The following is a 20,714-nucleotide window of genomic DNA, read 5'->3' as shown; positions in this document are numbered from 1 at the left end:
AAGGACAATGACATGGGACAATGGCAGATGTGACTAAATTAAAGGGATTATCCCATGATTAATGTAAAAAAAAAAGAAAATCCAATATCATATAGTATCTAACCACCTCTTTCTAACAAACTAAGAACCAGCCCTGTGCCTCACATGGATCCAGAGATCTCTACATTCATTGCTCCTATGGCTCTGCTAGATTTATTTCAAGCTGGCAGCTTAGGGGGAATGTACTTTCCCGGGGTCATGTCCTTGCAATTTAACGTACAGAAGATCATTTGGGGTCCAAAACAATTGCACAACAGGATCAGCTGACTCAGTATGAAGGCCAAATGCTGGTGGACACTGAGACTGTTACTGTATCAGCAATTAGCCCTCATTGTAAGGGCTGTTTCACACAAGCGGATGCCGTACGTGACAACCGCTCCGTGAATGACAGCCAAGACCCGCTGCAGACTGCAGAGGCACGGGGCAGTAACATGACTGATAATGCTCCGTGCCTCTCTGTGATCTCTTTACTACAAAATCACAGTTGTCACGGAGCATTATTAGTCATGTTAATGCTCCGTGCCTCTGCAGTCTGCATCGGGTCTTGGCACTCTTTCACGGAGCGGATGTCACGCACGGCATCCACTCGTGTGATACAGCCCTAAGAGATTTGATGGGTCTCTTGAGAAAAGAAATAAAAACTCTGGCCAGTACCCATGATGCTATAAGTCAGATTGCACTATATAAATGAAGTCTCCAGGTGAGGGGAATTTGTATTAAACCACAGACAAACCTTAATTAAGAAAGCCATGCATATGTGGCATTGCTGAAACATGGCAGTGAATGTTCACAATATGAATGTTACATTTAATGTAAAAGATGAACACATCATACTCACCTTGATATAATTAGCATTTATATAGGTGCTCAATGCATCTTTTGGGTTCTTTGGTTTTAAACACACTCTGCTTACTTGATCTAAAGAAACCGGAATATTAAAGAAACAGAACAGGACACATGATCAAATATGCCAGTGCTTGCTATACTTCAGTTTATACGTAGAACATTAGGTACCATATATCGTAGGATTATATGTAGTCGTGTATGGTGAAAATGGGGTTCCTTGCTGATCAATAATGTTGAGCACGAATATTCAAAAAGCTAATTTTTATCTCAAATATGGCAAATTCAAGAATTTGCGAATATTTCGAATATAGTGCTATACATTCGTTATATCGAATATTTGTCATTTTTTTCCATCTAAACACATGATTCCCCCCTGCTTCTTGCTTGTGGGCCAAAGAGTCATTGGCCCACTTAAGCAGGGAGGAATCATGACTTCAGATGGAAAAAAATGACGAATATTCTAAAAAACTAATATATAGCACTGTATTCAATATAGTGTTATATATTCATATTTTAGAATATTCAATAAAGTGCTATACATTAGTTTTTTAGAATATTCGTCAATTTTTTCCATCTGAAGTCATGATTCCTCCTTCTATAGTGCTATATATTCGTTTTTGACCCACACCTGTATTGATCGCATAATATTCGCATATTACGCTATCATTACCTTGCCGATTTTTCATGAAAAAAAAGAATGTAGAATATAATGAATATTCGAATTTGCAAATATTCCACTGATATTCTACAAAATATTGGCAAAATATCACGAATTCTAATATGACCCCTGCCGCTTATTACTACTGATCAATTTCATGTTATTCCATTCCACCATCCCAAGAGAGTTTGATGCTTGTTGTCCCCTTAAAGGGAGTCTGTCATGTAAATTTCACCAATATAACTACCAGCAATGGCCATCCGAATATTGTAAAAGCATTATAACCATACCTTTATGGTATCTGGCTGTATATTAAAAGACCTTAATATGTATAGCTTGGAAGAAAGAAGAGACCGAGGGGATATGATAGAAACTTTTAAATACATAAAGGGAATCAACTCGGTAAAGGAGGAGAGCATATTTAAAAGAAGAAAAACTACCACAAGAGGACACAGTTTTAAATTAGAGGGGCAAAGATTTAAAAGTAATATAAGGAAGTATTACTTTACTTCGAGGGTAGTGGATGCATGGAATAGCCTTCCTGCAGAAGTGGTAGCTGCAAATACAGTGAAGGAGTTTAAGCATGCATGGGATAGGCATAAGGCCATCCTTCATATAAGATAGGGCCGGGGCTATTCATAGGATTCAGATATATTGGGCAGACTAGATGGGCCAAATGGTTCTTATCTGCCGACACATTCTATGTTTCTATATTCAATGTCCAGGAAAAGCACTTTTATTCCTATGAAAAAGGGTTCTAAGTGCCCAACTGGGTGGGATTTCTTTTTCAAAGTGCCTAAACCCACGCCCTTCCCCGTCTGCTCCTCCGCTAACCTCCCAATGCTTTCTCCCCTCAACCGTGACATCACAGTCATGGGAGCAAGGCCGGTATCAGCACCAGCATACCCAGACAAGTGCTGGGGCCCACTGTTCCTGGGGCGCCCCAGGGATGCACCACCACCGGTCCCAGAGATAAGTGGGGGATGGTGGCAGCAGGGCCATGGGAAATGACCGCTACCATTCAGTGGCGTGCCAAGGACGGGGGACCAGGGGGCATTTTCAAGAGAAACTGGCTGATAATGAAGTTTATATTTGAAAAAGTCACATTTTGAATACAGAGGGAAAAAGCAGTCTGGTCTGAAGCTGTTTGGGAACTGCACTTATAAAAGCAGGCAAACAACGCGAGTTTGTGAGCGTTCGCGTGTTTGATTTCAAGTGTGTGTTTGTTTTGTGTGACTTTAGATTACGTGACTTGAGATTCAGGGACTTTAGCAGGGTACTACACTAAGTCAGTTGCTTATCACTGCACTGTATTGTATTTTTTCTTTTTACTTGCGTAATCCCCATTTAGTATGTGTTCCATTATTAACAGCTCAGTCCAGTGCACATTTTGTCTAATGTATACAGTCCTGGAACAGCCGTTTGAGGGTGCATATCTTTGTTCAAGGAAATATTGGATGAGGTGGCTCACAGTGGGGTTCTTCCAGATCTGCTTTCTCAAGACCATATGGGAGGATTTAATATGTCAGTTTTATGTCATTTTTATTTCATCTTCATTTTTAGTTTTATTCACATTTTTTATGTGTATATTTTAGTGGTAGTATGTTTATTTGTGGATAAAAATGTTAATGAAGGATTTATTTCACAAGAATATGTAAGGAACGGAAACCCTATGAACATAAAACGAAAAAGCGCAACAATGATGCAACAAAAACGCATCATTCTTTTCTAGAACAACTTCACAATTAGGACACTAGATCTACATAGGTGATATTGGAAGCACTACGTGCCAACAAAGGGATATTATTCCATGTGATGGCAAAATCCAGTTCAGGATTTATATCTAACTCTGAAGATTCTGATTCCCCTTTTTAGAACTGATCCACATTGAACCCTACAAAAGGGAACTGGAAATGACACAGGTTCTAAGCCACTGATGAAGGAGCAAAAGGCTCCGAAACACGTCTGGCGTTATTTTGTTTTATCTAACTAAAGAGCTTCTGGTCCGGACCAAGCGAAGTAAAAGGTATCGGAAGATAACAGCGCTTCATATCTACAGCTCAACCTCTGTGCACTGAGGTTTGAGCACAGAACTTTAATCACCTGACCTCCTTTGGGATCACGTGGTTTGGTCACGTGACTGCTTCAAACAGCGCACGGAGATACAGGAACGAGTGCCGCAGCATATACGGCTCCCTGGCGTCTGCCCCAGACAAGGAGAGACTAAATATAGGAGTGAGGTAAGAGCCTCATATGAGGCAAATATTATTTGTCCTCAGGAATGATGCCCAAAGGCAGGTAACTGAACCACTAAGTGGAACTATTATATTGAATAACACTGCCTTGAACGTTATTTTAGCACTGAATACTTATTGTGCAATGTGTCTTCATCTACATCGATCCTGCTGAATGTCATACTTTCTCACAGATATATTGGATATCATATTCCCTCACATATTTTCTGTTGGATTAATAATATGAACATATACTAAAGGATTAATATATATGGACTTTGATTACATCTTGATAAGTGACTACATCTATATTATAACCACAGAACAAACTATAGTAAACTTCGATATACCTTTGGATTAATAGGGGATGTATGTACAGTACAGCATTTACACTATATGTATATGTTAAGCAAGAAGGATTCTATTGCTTGACCTGCCCAAATAGTGATATATATATATAAAGTATATGTGCCCATTCACATTAACGTTTTGGAGTGGCCCAGCCGGAGTCCAGACTTGAATCCAATTGGGAATCTGTGGAGGGAGCTAAAGATCAGGGTGATGGCAAGAAGAGCCTCCAACCTGAAAGATTTGGAGCTCATTGCTAAAGATGAATGGGCAAAAATACCTGTGGAGACATGCAAAAAGCTGGTCTGCAATTATAGGGAGCGTTTGATTGCTGTATCAGCCAATAAAGGCTTTTCTATTGATTATTGAGAAGGGTATGAATAATTTTGGACTGGACACTTTTTGCTCAAATGCAAATAAAAGCTGAGAAATGTTTTTTTCCCCACAATAATGCCTCTTGTACATCGTCTTATTATCTTTTGGGAGACACCTATGTCATTTCCCGTCAAAAAATTACTTGCTGGTTGAATAAAAGTCAAAATTTCCCTGGGGTATCAATAATTATGGGCAGCACTGTAACTAATATAGAAAGTGCTCCATTGTGTATTAATAAGCCTTTGCCTTTTTTGTCTTTGGGGGGGATTTCGTTATCCATGTTTTTATCATATACTTATTTTATTTTATTTTGTAAAGATACAATTATGAGACGCACAGGAGTGGATGAATCCACAGAAGGAGGTGCTCACAGTAAAAAGGATTCGCCCCTCCTTTAAGAGAATTAACAGTGAAATGAAATATACTGGGCACTCACACTATAAGTAGAACCATGTGATTGGAGCGATAAGCCTAATCTTCAATTGATGAGTCTATTAACATGAGCATAAGTTGACATATATACGAATAAAAATATCCCCACCATTATTAATATACTACTAGGACGACCTAAAAGTTGATAGAATAAATACCTAAAATGGTGGATTATTTAAACCTCAGTGCAACCACAATATAACTTATCCTGCGGCTAAAACCCTTGATCACATTTGGTAATAGAATATAATAACATAAGAGCCATAAAATTGGCTCTTATGTTGGTCCAAGACCCCCAGTCCACCCACATGAACTTGTGTTGAATATACTTCATAATCATCCCAGGCTGATGCTGTAAAAGACCGGAGTATCCTGTAAGTAAAGAGGCCCTGGCACGCTGACTCACTAAGAACGCCGATCAATTAAGATCGCAGCACGAGAATATCAAGCATCGTGACTGCAGACAGAATCCAGCGTGGAAGCAGGGAAACTACAGGCTTGGAGGACACCGGCTCTTCAGCGGTACGGAGCGGAGCCCAGAGCCATACAGACCGTTGGCAGACAAACCTGGGAGCAAGTTTTTTGCCGACACAGTGAACCGGAACTTCAGCAGTGGAAGACTGCAAAAGTAATCACCGAACAGTGAGTAAGAGCAGGACGCCACTTTAAACACTCATTGTAAAGTGGACTTTCAGAGACTCAGAAACTTTGTCCCAACCAGCGGATCCCAATCCTTTATCTAGTTAATACTGGCAACAATTTTATGGCTCTTATGTTATCATATTCTATTACCAAATGTGATCAAGGGTTTTAGCCGCAGGATAAGTTATATTGTGGTCGCACTGAGGTTTAAATAATCCACCATTTTAGGTATTTATTCTATCAACTTTTAGGTCGTCCTAGTAGTATATTAATAATTGTGGGGATATATTTATTCGTATATATGTCAACTTATGGTCATGTTAATAAACTCATCAATTGAAGATTAGGCTTATCGCTCCAATCACATGGTTCTACTTATAGTGTGAGTGCCCAGTATATTTCATTTCACTGTTATTTTATTTTTTGTTTTTTATCTATATATACCCAGTATTTATTTGACCAGAAAGGAGTGAGGAGCGTTTTTAATAAATTTTGTCTCCTTTAGCACCAGTAGTAGGTGTTTCTGCCTTACTTTTATACTTACCATATATTTGTTCAAAATGTGAGCAAATTGCCTGTTTGGAATCTCACATCGAGTATCTAACCAGGTCAGTTTCAACACTGAGAAGCGTTGGCAATTTGGAACAGAGTTTGCTGTTCACTGAGCAGGCACTCGATGGGGTAGATGTGGAGGAGGGTAGAAGCATGGAGGCTCAGGAAAGTGAGGTAGCTAGCTGGGTAACAATTAGAAAGTGGGGTAGAGGGAAGAGTGCCAGGGAGGCTAGCCCTGATCTGACACACACCAACAAGTTTGCAAGGTTGGTAGTTGAGGGGGATGTCAGTTCAGGGAGAGCACTGCTGCAGACGGACACTTCCTCTGCCAGTCTGGGGAATGTCAGCTCCAGTAAGCAGGGGACCAGGAGAGCAGGGCAGGCCAGACAGATGCTGGTGGTGGGAGAGTCAATAATTAGGGATACAGATAGGGTGATCTGTCACAAAGACTGGGATCCTCGAATGGTGTGTTGTCTTCCTGGCGCTCGAGTTCGATACATCGTGGATCGGGTTGACAGGTTACTGGGTGCGGCTGGAGAAGATCCAGCAGTCATGGTCCATATCGGAACCAATGACAAAAGTTAGAGGTATGTGGAGTGTCCCTAAAAATGTTTTAGGGATTTAGGTCACAAGCTTAGGGCAAGGGCCTCAAAGGAAGTGTTTTCCGAAATACTAACGGTACCACGAGCCACACAAGAAAAGGCAGCGGGAGATTAGGGAAGTTAAGAAGTGGCTCAAGAACTGGTGTAGGAAGGAGGGATTTAGGTTCCTGGAGAACTACAGGCTCTATTGTAGGGATGGGCTGCACCTCAATGGGGAAGGGGCAGCTGTTTTTGGGGAGAAGATGGCTAGAAGGTTGGAGGAATGTTTAAACTAGGGACTAGGGGGAAGAAGAATTACATTATAGGAAGGGAAGATTGGGCAGTTATCGTACAGGGTTACAGTCTGTTTAGAAAGGATCGTCGAAACCGGAGAGGGGGAGGGGTTTGCCTTTATGTAAAGTCCTGTTTAAAGCCCACACTCTAAGATGATATAAGTGAGGGACATGAACATGTGGAGTCACAATGGGTAGAAATACATGGAGGAAAAAACAATAATAAAATACTAATAGGAGTTTACTATAAGCCACCAAATATACCAGAGGCCACGGAAAATCTACTTCTAAGTGAAATAGACTAGACGGCAAATCATAATAAGGTCGTTATTATGGGGGGCTTCAACTACCCGGATATAGACTGGGAAACTGAAACCTGTACATCTCATAAAGGAAACAGGTTCTTGGCAATACCCAAAAACAATTACCTTTCCCAACTGGTTCAGGACCCAACTAGATTTTTGTTCCTCCCTGAAGATACACTCCTTTGAATGACAATTGATATGGTCACTATTTCCCGGGTGTCCCCCAACCTGCACATCTGTTGTTCTGTCAGGTCTATTGGTTAATACTAAGTCCAGTGTGGCCATCCTGGACTTAGTATTAACCAATAGACCTGACAGAACAACAGATGTGCAGGTTGGGGGACACCTGGGAAATAGTGACCATAAAGTAATAACCTTCCAATTGTCATTCAAAGGAGTGTATCTTCAGGGAGGAACAAAAATACCAAACTTCAAAAAAGCTAAATTTTGCCAACTAACAGAGGCCATAGGCCTAACTAACTAGGACAAAGTCCTCGTCCTCAAAAATAAAAATACAGCCACAAAATGGGATATTTTTAAAAGCATCCTAAAATCTAATTGTCAGAGGTACATACCTTATGGGAATAAAAGTGTCATGGTCTTACCTTCTTGCTGTTCTCCTTCGTTTGACATGTGCTGGCGGCCATCTTGGTTTCTGGGTTTCTTGTAGCCTCCCACCCTGCGGCTTCTCCTTCCCACTGGGAGGAGCTGGATGCCTAGCTCATATATATAGGAGGTCTGTGGCTTCAGTTCCTTGCTTGGTCCTCCTGTGTTCACATGCTTCTAAGACTGCTGCTGCTTCTGGTTCCTGATCCTGGCTTTGTCTGACTACCCTGCTGGTTCCTGATCCAGGCTTCGTCTGACTACCCTTCTGGTTCCTGACCTCTGGCTTCGCAAGACCCTGCTTCGGTTTAGCCATCCGTTTGGACTTTTGCCTGACAGCTTGATTTTCAATAAAGCCTTCTTATTTCCACTTATCTCTTGTTGTACGTCTGGTTCATGGTTCCATGACATTAGGACCAAGCCATGAATTCTGACGGTACAGGGCCATCCTCGCTACCTACGCTGGTTGCCAGACTTGATCAGCAGGATCACCTGTTGGGTCGGTTCGCTGTGGCGTTGCAAACCCTGCTTGAACGCACGGCTCATTTAGCTTCCGTTGCCGATGGGTCGGTTGTCGCTCCTACTGCCGCTCCGGTTGTTGCGCCAGAGTCTACCCCGACACCTGTTGCTGCGCCTGCGGTGTTTCGGGGTATGACCGGTTCTGCCCCCCTTCCACAGTGCTTTGGGGGAGAGCCAACTCAGTGCCGAGGTTTCCTTAACCAGGTGGGCATTTATTTCGAGTTGCTGCCACATGCCTTTCCTACTGAGAGATCAAAGGTGGGCTTCTTGATCTCGCTGCTCTCAGACAAGGCCTTGGCCTGGGCCAGCCCTTTATGGGAGAACAACAATCCGGTGGTTGCCGAGTTTTCCGGTTTTGTTGCTTCTCTTCGGAAGGTATTCGATGTGCCGGCTCGTGCTGCCTCTGCTGCGAAGCTCCTTATGTCCATCAGACAGGGTTCACGATCCGTAGCTGAATACGCCATTGAGTTTCGTACCCTGGCAGCAGAGGTGGGCTGGAATAATGAGGCTCTGGTCGCTGCTTTCTCTCATGGTCTCTCGGATGTCTTGAAGGATGAGGTTGCAGCTAAGGACCTACCAGTGGAGCTCGAGTCTCTTATTTCTTTCCTGATTTTGATTGACACCAGACTCAGGGAGAGACCTTCCTTTAAGGAGAGCCTGCGGAGGTCTTCTAACAGATTGGCGCCTACGTTTGCTGTCCCACCCGTGCCTCCCTCTCCTCCCACGCCTCCTGGGGATGACTTGTCTGGGGGTGAACCCATGCAGCTGGGGTTTGCTCGCCTGTCCGAGGGGGAGAGGGTACTCCGGAGACGCGAGGGCCGATGCATGTACTGTGGTCTCGGTGGGCATTTTCGGTTGGCATGCCCGAACCGTCCGGGAAACGCTCGCACCTGAGATCCTGTCGGGGGCAGATCTTGGGTGGAGTCTCCTCGTCCCCGGTTTCCCGTGTTGACAAACCACTGATTACTGTTGTCCTCTCCTGGGTCGGGGGCTCGGTGACGACCCAGGCGTTGGTGGACTCTGGTGCTGGTGGCTTGTTCATTGATAGTGTGTTCGCTGCCGCCAATTCCATTCCTCTGCAGCCTCGAGGTTCCCCACTGGCTCTTGAGGCGATAGACGGCAGACCCCTTCTGCCACCACACGTGACTCATGAGACCCTTCCAGTGGGGATGGCCATTGGTGCCGTTCACAGAGAGTCGGTCTGTCTCCAGGTTATTTCGTCTCCACACTACTCGGTGGTCTTGGGGTACCCCTGGCTCCAGAAGCATAATCCGACTTTCGATTGGAGATCGGCCGAGATCCTCTCGTGGTCACCGCAGTGTGGGTCTAGTTGCATCCATGGGTCTGTCAAGTTGCTGTGTACTTCCTCGGACTCTCTGTTGCCTCCTGAATACGAGGAGTACCGGGATGTATTCGATAAGGTGCGTGCGGTTGCCCTACCTCCGCACCGCCCATACGATTGTGCCATAGAGTTACAATCTGGTGCCGTTCCTCCTCGTGGCAAGGTCTATCCACTGTCGGTAGCGGAGAATGAGGCCATGGAGGAGTACGTGAGGGAGGCACTTTCACGCGGACACATTCGCAAATCCTCGTCCCCGGCAGGGGCTGGATTTTTCTTTGTGAAAAAGAAGGGCGGTGAGTTGAGGCCTTGCATCGATTACAGGGGTCTCAATCGCATCACGATCAAGAACGCTTACCCGATACCCTTGATTTCCGAGCTGTTCGATCGCCTCAAAGGGGCCACGGTCTTTACCAAACTCGACCTGAGGGCGGCATATAACCTGGTAAGGATCAAGGCGGGCGATGAGTGGAAGACCGCGTTTAACACCAGGATCGGTCATTATGAATCCTTGGTTATGCCCTTTGGGTTGTGCAATGCGCCCGCAGTCTTCCAGGAATTCATCAACGATGTTTTCCGTGACCTGTTGCAGCAGTGTGTGGTGGTCTATTTGGATGACATCTTGGTATATTCTGAATCCATGGAGGCCCACATTCTGGATGTCAGACGAGTGTTGCAACGGTTACGAGAGAACAAGCTGTTCGGTAAGCTTGAGAAATGCGAATTTCACCGATCCCAGGTAACCTTCTTAGGTTACATCATTTCCGCTGAGGGGTTCTCCATGGATCCTGAGAAGGTTTCGGCTGTCTTACAGTGGCCCCAGCCCAGTGGTCTTCGTGCCCTGCAGCGCTTTTTGGGCTTCGCCAATTATTATCGGAAGTTCATCAGGGACTTTTCCATGCTAGCCAAGCCTCTCACGGATCTGACCAGGAAGGGCAGTAATCCCCAGGTCTGGCCGCTCGAGGCCATCCGAGCTTTTGAGGCTCTAAAGTCCGCCTTTGTGTCGGCTCCGATTCTGTCGCATCCCAACCCTGGGTTGCCTTTTGTCCTCGAGGTGGACGCGTCTGAGACGGGAGTAGGCGCCCTTCTGTCTCAGCGTAGAACACCAGAGGGTCCTCTGCTTCCTTGTGGGTTTTACTCCCGGAAACTGTCTTCCGCGGAGTGCAACTATCAGATTGGTGACAGGGAGTTATTGGCCATCGTGCAGGCCCTTAAAGAATGGAGGCACTTGCTCGAGGGCTCGGTGGTTCCGGTTCTCATCCTGACGGACCACAAGAATCTGACCTACCTCTCTGAGGCCAAGAGATTGACACCACGTCAGGCCAGATGGGCTCTGTTCTTGTCACGTTTTAATTACGTGGTCTCCTACCTACCCGGTTCCAAGAACATCAGAGCGGATGCCTTATCACGGCAGTACTCCGAGCTGTCCGGGGAGGAGTCGATTCCGACTTCGGTCATACCTCCGAATCAGATCCTGGCCGCCATTCGCACCAGCCTGACCTCTCCCCTGGGTGAGCAGATTTTGGCGGCTCAATCTGGTGCTCCCTCTGGGAGACCCAACGGCAGATGTTTTGTGCCTGAGGAGTTGCGCACTCGGTTGTTGCGAACCTACCATAACTCCAAGGCCGCGGGGCATCCTGGAAAGAATCAGCTGCCCTGGGCTGTTTCACGTCTGTTCTGGTGGCCTTCTCTACGTTCCGACATCGCCGCATATGTAGCGGCATGCTCCGTTTGTGCCCAGAGTAAGTCCCCTCGGCACCTTCCGTTGGGTCTTTTGCAACCCATAGCCACCGGGGAGCGTCCATGGTCACACCTGGGGATGGATTTCATTGTGGACCTCCCTGCATCCCGAGGCCATACGGTCATTCTCATGATTGTGGATCGGTTTTCCAAAATGTGCCACTGTGTTCCTCTCAAGAAGTTACCCTCTGCACAAGAGTTGGCCACGATTTTTGCCAGGGAGGTCTTCCGGTTGCACGGTTTGCCCAAGGAGATTGTGTCGGATCGGGGGAGTCAGTTTGTGTCCAGGTTCTGGCGCGCCTTTTGCTCCCAGTTGGGGATTCATCTCTCTTTCTCCTCGGCCTACCACCCTCAGTCCAATGGGGCCGCAGAACGATCCAATCAGGCCTTGGAGCAATTCCTTCGTTGCTATGTCTCCGATCACCAAGACAATTGGGTTGACCTCCTGCCTTGGGCTGAGTTTGCCAGGAACACGGCGGTGAACTCTTCCTCTGGGACGTCTCCCTTCATGGCCAATTATGGGTTCCAACCTGCCGTGTTACCGGAGGTATTCTCTCCCCAGGAGATTCCGGCTGTGGAGGATCACCTTTCCGTCCTACGTGCTTCTTGGGTACAGATCCAGAGGTCCCTTGAGGTCTCTGCGCGGCGCCAGAGACTCCAGGCTGATCGCAGACGAGCGCCCGCTCCTTCCTACCAGGTCGGAGACCGCGTATGGTTGTCCACCCGCAACCTCAACCTTCGAGTGCCCACTCCCAAGCTGGCGCCTTGCTTTGTTGGTCCCTTCCGAGTGCTTCGCAGGATAAACCCGGTAGCCTATGCCCTTGCGCTTCCTACTGGCATGCGGATCTCCAACGTGTTTCATGTCTCCCTGTTGAAGCCACTGGTGTGTAATCGTTTCACTTCCTCGGTTCCTCGGCCTCGTCCGGTCCAAGTGGGCAATCGTGAGGAGTATGAGGTGAGCAATATCCTGGACTCACGCCTGGTCCACGGTCGGGTGCAGTTTTTGGTCCATTGGCGTGGTTATGGTCCAGAGGAGCGTTCCTGGGTTCCCTCCGCAGATGTCCATGCTCCTGCCTTGCTCCGAGCCTTCCACGCACGCTTCCCTCAGAAACCGTTCTTTACTCCGCGGAGGAGGGGCCCTTGAGGGGGAGGTACTGTCATGGTCTTACATTCTTGCTGTTCTCCTTCGTTTGACATGTGCTGGCGGCCATCTTGGTTTCTGGGTTTCTTGTAGCCTCCCACCCTGCGGCTTCTCCTTCCCACTGGGAGGAGCTGGATGCCTAGCTCATATATATAGGAGGTCTGTGGCTTCAGTTCCTTGCTTGGTCCTCCTGTGTTCACATGCTTCTAAGACTGCTGCTGCTTCTGGTTCCTGATCCTGGCTTCGTCTGACTACCCTGCTGGTTCCTGATCCAGGCTTCGTCTGACTACCCTTCTGGTTCCTGACCTCTGGCTTCGCAAGACCCTGCTTCGGTTTAGCCATCCGTTTGGACTTTTGCCTGACAGCTTGATTTTCAATAAAGCCTTCTTATTTCCACTTATCTCTTGTTGTACGTCTGGTTCATGGTTCCATGACAAAAAGGTTAAGGAACAATAAAAAAACAATGTGGATAAATAGAAATGTAAAGAAAGCAATAAATGACCAAAAGAAAGCATTTAAATCACTAAAACAGGAGGGTAGCTTTTCTATTGAAAAACTATAAGGAAAAAAATAGAATATGTAAAAGACAAATAAAAGGAGCCAAACTAGATAGAGAGATTAATTGCCAAAGAAAGTAAAGCTAACCCTAAAATGTTCTTAAATTATATAAATAGTAGAAAGTATAAATCTGAAGGTGTCGGCCCTCTACAGAGTGATGAGGGGGGAGTTGCAGAGAGCGATGAGGAGAAAGCAAAGCTATTAAATATTTTTTTCTCCACTTTATTCACTAAAGAAAATAAACAGTCAGATGAAATACAGAATGTAAAAGTAAATTCCCCTTTAAAAATGCCCTGTCTGACCCAGGAAGAAGTACAACGGCATCTTAAAAAGATTAAAATATACAAATCGCCGGACCAGATGGCATACACCTCTTTATCCTAAGAGAATTAAGTAATGTCATAGCCAGACCCTTATTTCTGATATTTAAGGACTTTATACTGACAGGGAGTCTTCCACAAGATTGGCGCATAGCAAATGCAGTGCCAATATTCATAAAGGATCCAAAAACAGAGCCCGGAAACTATAGGCTGGTAAGTTTAACATCATGGGTATACTGAAGGTTTTTTAAGAGATGCTATCTTGGAGTACCTCAATGAAAATAAGCAAATAACGCCACATCAGCATGTGAGGGATCGGTCATGTCAAACTAATTTAATCAATTTTTATGAGGAGGTAAGTTCTAGACTTGATCGCGGCAAATCAATGGATGTCGTATACCGTATATAGACTTCTTCAAAGCATTTGACACTGTACCGCATAAAAGGTTAGTATATAAAATGAGAATGCCTATTAATGGTACACACTCAGATTGGGTCACTGTCACTAGTGGAGTACCTCAGGGGTCAGTATTGGGCCCTATTCTCTTCAATATATGTATTAATGATCTTGTAGAAGGCTTGCACAGTAAAAAAAAAATTTTTGCAGATGACACTAAACTATGTAAAATGATTAACACTGAAGAGGACAATGTACAGCTACAGATGGATCTGGATAGATTGGAGGCTTGGGCAAATAAGCGGCAGATGAGGTTTAACACTGACAAATGTAAGGGTATGCACATGGGAAGGAATAATGCAAGTCACCAGTACATACTAAATGGTAACACTGGGTAACACTGACATGGAAAAGGATCTAGGAATTTTAGTGAACAGCAAACTAAGCTGTAGAAACCAGAGTCAGGCAGCTGCTGCCAAGGCCAATAAGATAATGGGTTGCATGAAAAGAGGCATAGATGACCGTGATGAGAACATAGTCCTACCACTTTACAAATCACTAGTCAGACCACACATAGAGTACTGTGTACAATTCTGGGCTCCTGTGAACAAGGCAGACATAGCAGAGCTGGAGAGGGTTAGGAGGAGGACAACTAAAGTAATAACTGAAATGGGGCAACTACAGTACCCTGAAAGATTATCAAAATTACGGTTAGTAACTTTAGAAAAAAGACAATTGAGGGGAGATCTAATTACTATGTATAAATATATCAGGGTTCAGTACAGAGATCTCTCCCATGATCTATTTATCCCCAGGACTGTGACGGTGATGAGGGGACATCCTCTGCGTCTGGAGGAAAGAAGGTTTGTACACAAACATAGAAGAGGATTCTTTACGGTAAGAGCAGTGAGACTCTCTGCCTGAGGTGGTGATGGTGAGTACAATAAAGGAATTCAAGAGGGGCCTGGATGTATTTCTGGAGTGTAATAATATTACAGGCTATAGCTACTAGAGAGGGGTCGTTGATCCAGGGAGTTATTCTGATTGCCTGATTGGAGTCGGGAAGGATTTTTTTTCTGAGTAAAATTGGCTTCTAACTTCTAAGTTCTTTTTTTTTTTTGCCTTCCACTGGATGAACTTGCAGGATAACAGACTGAACTGGATGGACAAATGTCTTTTTTCAGCCTTATGTTACTATGTTAAAAGTGGAATGCGCCTTTTGATATGAGGTGAAACAAATCACCACTTTTGATTTGTAATGTTAGTATTTTTTGTCACAAATTACGCCATTATTGATAAATGTCCTCCAACATGTCCAATACTTTTCTGCAAAATGTCATCTGCGGACCCATTGAAGTCAATGGGTTTACAAAAAATGCGGATGCAACATGGACAGCATCCATATTTTTCGGATCTGTGATTTGTGGACCACAAAACATAAGGTTGTATACATGGGGCTTAAAGACAGCAGATTACCATGGAATAGCATCATGGCATTCCAGGACATTACAATGATGGCCTTCGTATTAGAACACCAGACACTATTGGAGCTGCTCATTCCTTTGCAGGAGGGCGACCTACATGATTAGAGTCTACAGCAAGTATGTACGGAGGTTCTCCAACTGCCTCTGTGGGCACAGATAGATAGATGGATCCTGAGTTACATGATTTTAGAGGGAAAATGTCACAATTTCTTCACACACTGAAGATTTAGAAATCTGTAAAATTGTGACCTCTACTGGACATATAGTGTGCAGCAGCCTCTACAGCTCAGCTACTGTTCACTTGGTAATAGAACAAAGGTAACCAGTTGACAACTATCTATCTATCTAGATGAAAAAAAAAGGTATGATGGGCAGCACAGCAGTACTTTAGTAGATATGGTGTGCCAGCGGCTGAGAGGGCGATTCACCAACAGCAAAAATAAAAAAGAAAGCTCCATGGCACTTCCCAAAAGATGTGCGTTTATTCACTAGTTAGCGACGTTTCCACTGTGTACATGTAAAAAAATCTGATAAACATGATTATCTTGTAGACAATTCATAATAATGCATACCCTTTACAGATAAACATAATCAATCCATAATTGATAATAATTTAAAATGCCACACAAATGTGAACTCTCAGGTGCATGATTAAAATTTTGAGTAGAAGGGATTAGAAGGCGTACTAACCAGCATGCAGCCAACATATGTGTTCAGCGTTTCCTAATGCACACTGCGCATGCCCAGCTTTCAGTAATGAAAGCGGCACCCAATCTGTCACATGATCGCCGCCCGGCGCCATGCTCCCACTGGAACGCATCATGACACGGAAGCGGCTACCAGCGCTACCGTCACGTGATCAAAGATCACTGATTCACGCATTCAGCCGCCCGCTGTTCACAGACTGTATCATTATTTACATATGCGATGTAATATATTGGAAGTCCATGTATATCTTGCCATCCAATTGGTCAATTAATATAAACGTAAATGAAGGAAACATTATATCTGGAGACAAACGGGACGCTGTATCCACAAACATGGATTCCCACCGGGTTAGACACGGCTTCCACCGCGTCAAAACCAAGTTGGGGTGTCCACATGTGGGGTACCTGTACAGCAGACACCAAAATAAAAAATTGCGCAAAAACAACAAATCCAATCGGGGAAGAGTATATATACCGTAGTATCAAATGTGCCATGGTCCCTCAGTACGTCACAACATACACCCATTACGGTGCATGGGACAGTCTGAAAAATATATCCAAAAGGTCAAACCCGAAAGAAATCTGTGTGACCATGTATGGAGTATAATAGTCCATCCAGCACGAAAGTACATAGTTAATCCCAAATCTCTGTTTTTAGATTTAGACTATGTATTAATTTGATTTATAAACTAATTGCTTTTTGATAATTAATTATCATGGGGGTGAATATATATTTGACTTGGGCACCATTGTATCTTTGTCATTGCTTGAGAAAAGTCCCATTGAGAGGGCTGAAACATTGCTATCTGGTGAATAAACGCAGATCTTTTTTGTTTGGAAGTTCCGTGGAGTTTTCTTTTTTATCTATCCATCTATCTATCTATGTGTCTGTCTATCTATCTATCAATACAAGGACAATATACGCCATGTTCTGTTTTTTTTTAGTATCTTTAGGATAATGTACATGTGCAGTAACTAGTATTTGGCTTCTGTTTTTTGTGACTGTGGTCACATACTATATGGGGAAACCTCTACAAAACACCACCTCTTTGAGATGACCAGTTTTGAACTTGACCAAATTTTATACATATTCAGTTGATACGGCAAGTTAAGATAACAATTAGGTTGCCTGGCTCTGTCAATCAACTGGAGGGTAAGTGGCTCGTGAAGCAGAATGAGTGGCTAGCTAAGCAGAGTGGAGGAGGTTAAAATAATATATAACATTTTAGAGAAAACAACTGTATAAATGGTGGCTGTCCTAATATCATAAAGGTGCAAAAAATCCATTATATGTGACAGAGGGGGGTTTATAGCTGTGTCCTGTATGTGACCTATGCATTGTAGTGTAGGGGGTTTGGTTGGGTGAAGTGAAAAGGAGTCTATCTGCAAAGCTAACAATACAATTAGCACCTTCTTGCTGCTCAGCATTTTTAGATGCAGTTCAAACCTGAAATGAAGTCCCTGCCACCTAAATAACTCACTTGGCAGTATAGTTTTGTAGCGGTTTTTGGTTCCATGACTTGGAATATCAATTTCTTTGGAATCCATGAAATTCATTGGTATTTCCTGATAAAGACACAAAACAATGACATGAATAAGTGTGTTGTGAACATTGCATATTGTCAGTCATGTGGGCTGATCTTTCTCAGTTATTGTTTGGTTCACACTCGTGGAAATGTCTAGACAGGCTATTGTTCACGAAAAATACAGATTTTATTGTTTAAAGGGTCCACAAACCTAAATTCAAGCTACCTTCCCAGGGAAAATATATAAGTAACATTCCCATACCCATACTATGATAAAACTGGAGATAGTCCCCATAATGCTAAATAATCCAGGGTAGCTAACATGAAGACTTACATACCCTTAATATGATGTATTATTTTAACAGAGTTTTGGAAATGTCGACAAATATCAATCTTTGGCATTTGACTAAGTTACAAAAGACTCAAGAAAATTTCAAAAATAAACAATTTTATTACTGAGATTTTCCTTAGGACATGTAGCACCTTTAAAGCCATTTACTCGCCATAGCTCAGGCTAACCTCAGCCAGTACACTTCATACATTCAGCTTAAGCTCTATAGACAATCCCTTGCCATTGCCCCATTTCCGGTTGCTTCCAATCTCTGCCAGACGGGAAGTGGCTTGGTCCAGAGACCATTGTGGCCATTCACTGGCTTAAGCAGTCACTTGTACTTGAGAAGCACATCACTGCTAGTTCAAGCACTTGTAAGTGCTGAGACCAGTAAATGGCCGCAGTGGTCATAGGACCCAGTCATTTCCAGTCTGGCGTGGACCAGAAGTGTTCAGGAACAGGGCAGTGGCACACAAACAGTGGGACTTTGAACAGCTGAGTGATTTTATTTCTTTATCTGGGCACTAGTTCCATCCACTGGGGATGTCAGATCGTAGGCTGGGCCACCCCTTTAAGCCCTGCCAAATCACCTTGCCCCTTTCCAGCCCTCATTTCTTTTACTATGCTGAATGAGCTGAAGACTTGAGTGAGGTACTATTCACACTTGGTCTCATGAACATGTCTAGTGTAAAAATTGGGCAAGCTCCTAGTGTAGCTGAAGTGGCCCAAAAAGCTAAAGGCTTCCCCACTGGTTGAAAATGTAATGTGTATCGGAGTTCCCAACTCTTCTTTGGAGAATCGGGTGAATTTAATTTTTTCTAATTACTGTATTCTGGAAGATAAGCCAACTCCAGAAGTGTCTGGCAGCAGCTTTCTCCTCTCTCCCTATTGAAAACCCATACAGGTGAAACCAGAAGTTTACATACACTATATAAAAAGACACAAATTGATGTTTTTCTCAATATCTGACATGAAATCTGAATAAACCTTTCCTGTTTTTGGTCAATTAGGATTACCATAATTATTATTTGCCAAATGCCAGAATAATGAAAGAATGTTTTAAAGCATTTTTATTACTTTCTGCAATGTCAAAAGTTTACATACACTAAGATTACTATGCCTTTAAACAATTCTGGACTGCCCATATGATGATGTCATGTGTTTGGAAGCTTCTGTTAGGTTTGTTGGCAACATCTGAGTTAATTAGAGACACACCTGTGGGTGTATTTAAATGCACACCTGAAACACAATGTTTCTTTGTGAAGCATCATGGGAAAGTTTAAAGAAATCAGCCAAGATATCAGGAAGAGAATTGCGGACTTGCACAAGTCTGGCTCAACCTTGGGTGCAATTTCAAGATACCTGAAGGTGCCTCGTTCATATGTACAAACTATTATACACAAGTACAAACAAGATGGGAATGTCCAGCCATCATACCGCTTAGGAAGGAGACCGGTTCTGTGTCCCAGAGATAAACGTGCTTTGGTCCGACATGTGAAAATCAACCCAAGAACAAAAGCAAAAGACCTTGTGAAGATGATGGCGGAAGCTGGTAAGATTGTGTCAATATCCACAGTGAAACGAGTACTGTAGCAACATGGGCTGAAAGGCCACTCTGAAAGTAAGAAGCCATTACTCCAAAAGAAACATAAAAAAGCCAGATTAATGTTTGCAAATGCACACAGGAACAAAGACCTATATTTGTGGAGACATCCCATGTGGACTGACGAAACTAAAACTGAACTTTTTGGCCATAATGACCATTGTTACGTTTGGAGGAAAAATTGAGAAGCTTGAAAGTCTAAGAACACCATCCCAACTGTGAAACACAGGGGTGGCAGATCATTTTGTGGGGTTGTTTTGCTGCAGGAGGGACTGGTGCATTTCACAAAATAGATGGCATCATGAAGAAATAAGATTATGTGGAAATACTGAAGCAACATCTCAAGACATCAGCCATGAAGTTAAAGCTTGGGCGGAAATGGATCTTCCAAATGGACAATGACCCGAAGCATACTGCCAAACTGGTTACAAAGTGGGTTAAAGGGAAACTGTCACCTAGATTTGGGGTATAGAGCTAAAGACATGGGTTGCTAGATGGCTGCTAGCACATCCGCAATACCCAGTCCCCATAGCACTCTGTGCTTTTATTGTGTAAAAAAAAATGATTTGATACATATGCAAATTAACCTGAAATGTGTCCTGTACGTGAGATGAGTCAGGGACAGGACTCATCTCAGGTTATTTTGCAAATGTATCAAATCGTGTTTTTTACACAATAAAAGCACACCAAGCTATGGGGACTAGGTATTGCGGATGTGCTAGCGGCCATCTAGCAACCCATGTCCTCAGCTCTATACTCAAAATCCAGGTGACAGGTTCCCTTTAAGGATAACAAAGTCAATGTTTTGGAGTGGCCATCACAAAGCCCTGATCTCAATCCTATTGAAAATTTATAAGCAAAGCTGAAAAGGCAGGTGCGAGCAAGGCAACCAACAAACATGGCTCAGGTACACCAGTTTTGTCAGAAGGAATGGACCCAAATTTCAACAAACTATTGTGAAAAGCTTGTGGAAGTATATCCAAAACGTTTGACCCAAGTCATACAGTTTAAGGGCAATGGTACCAAATATTAATGAAATGTATGTAAACTTTTGACTTTGCAGAAAGTAATAAAAATGCCTTAAAACATTCTCTCTCTCATTATTGAGGCATTTGGCAAATAATAATAATTATGGTAATCC

General features: G+C 43.7%; 1 protein-coding gene across 1 annotated transcript in view; it reads right to left on the bottom strand.

Annotated features, from left to right (window-relative positions):
* PTPRR (protein tyrosine phosphatase receptor type R) overlaps positions 1–20,714 on the bottom strand; it is a 205,206-nt gene that overhangs the window by 26,355 nt on the left and 158,137 nt on the right. The window contains exons 8-9 of the mRNA XM_044277148.1: positions 17,595–17,679; positions 878–957 (exon numbers count right to left, since the gene is read on the bottom strand). Of these exons, the coding sequence (XP_044133083.1) occupies positions 878–957; positions 17,595–17,679 (165 nt within the window). The remainder of the gene's footprint in view (positions 1–877; positions 958–17,594; positions 17,680–20,714) is intronic.

The sequence above is a fragment of the Bufo gargarizans genome, chromosome 2 (genome assembly GCF_014858855.1).
Source record: "Bufo gargarizans isolate SCDJY-AF-19 chromosome 2, ASM1485885v1, whole genome shotgun sequence".
Lineage (NCBI taxonomy): Eukaryota > Metazoa > Chordata > Amphibia > Anura > Bufonidae > Bufo > Bufo gargarizans.
Note: the sequence above shows the minus strand (reverse complement) of the source record. Positions and strands in the feature narration are given on the sequence as shown.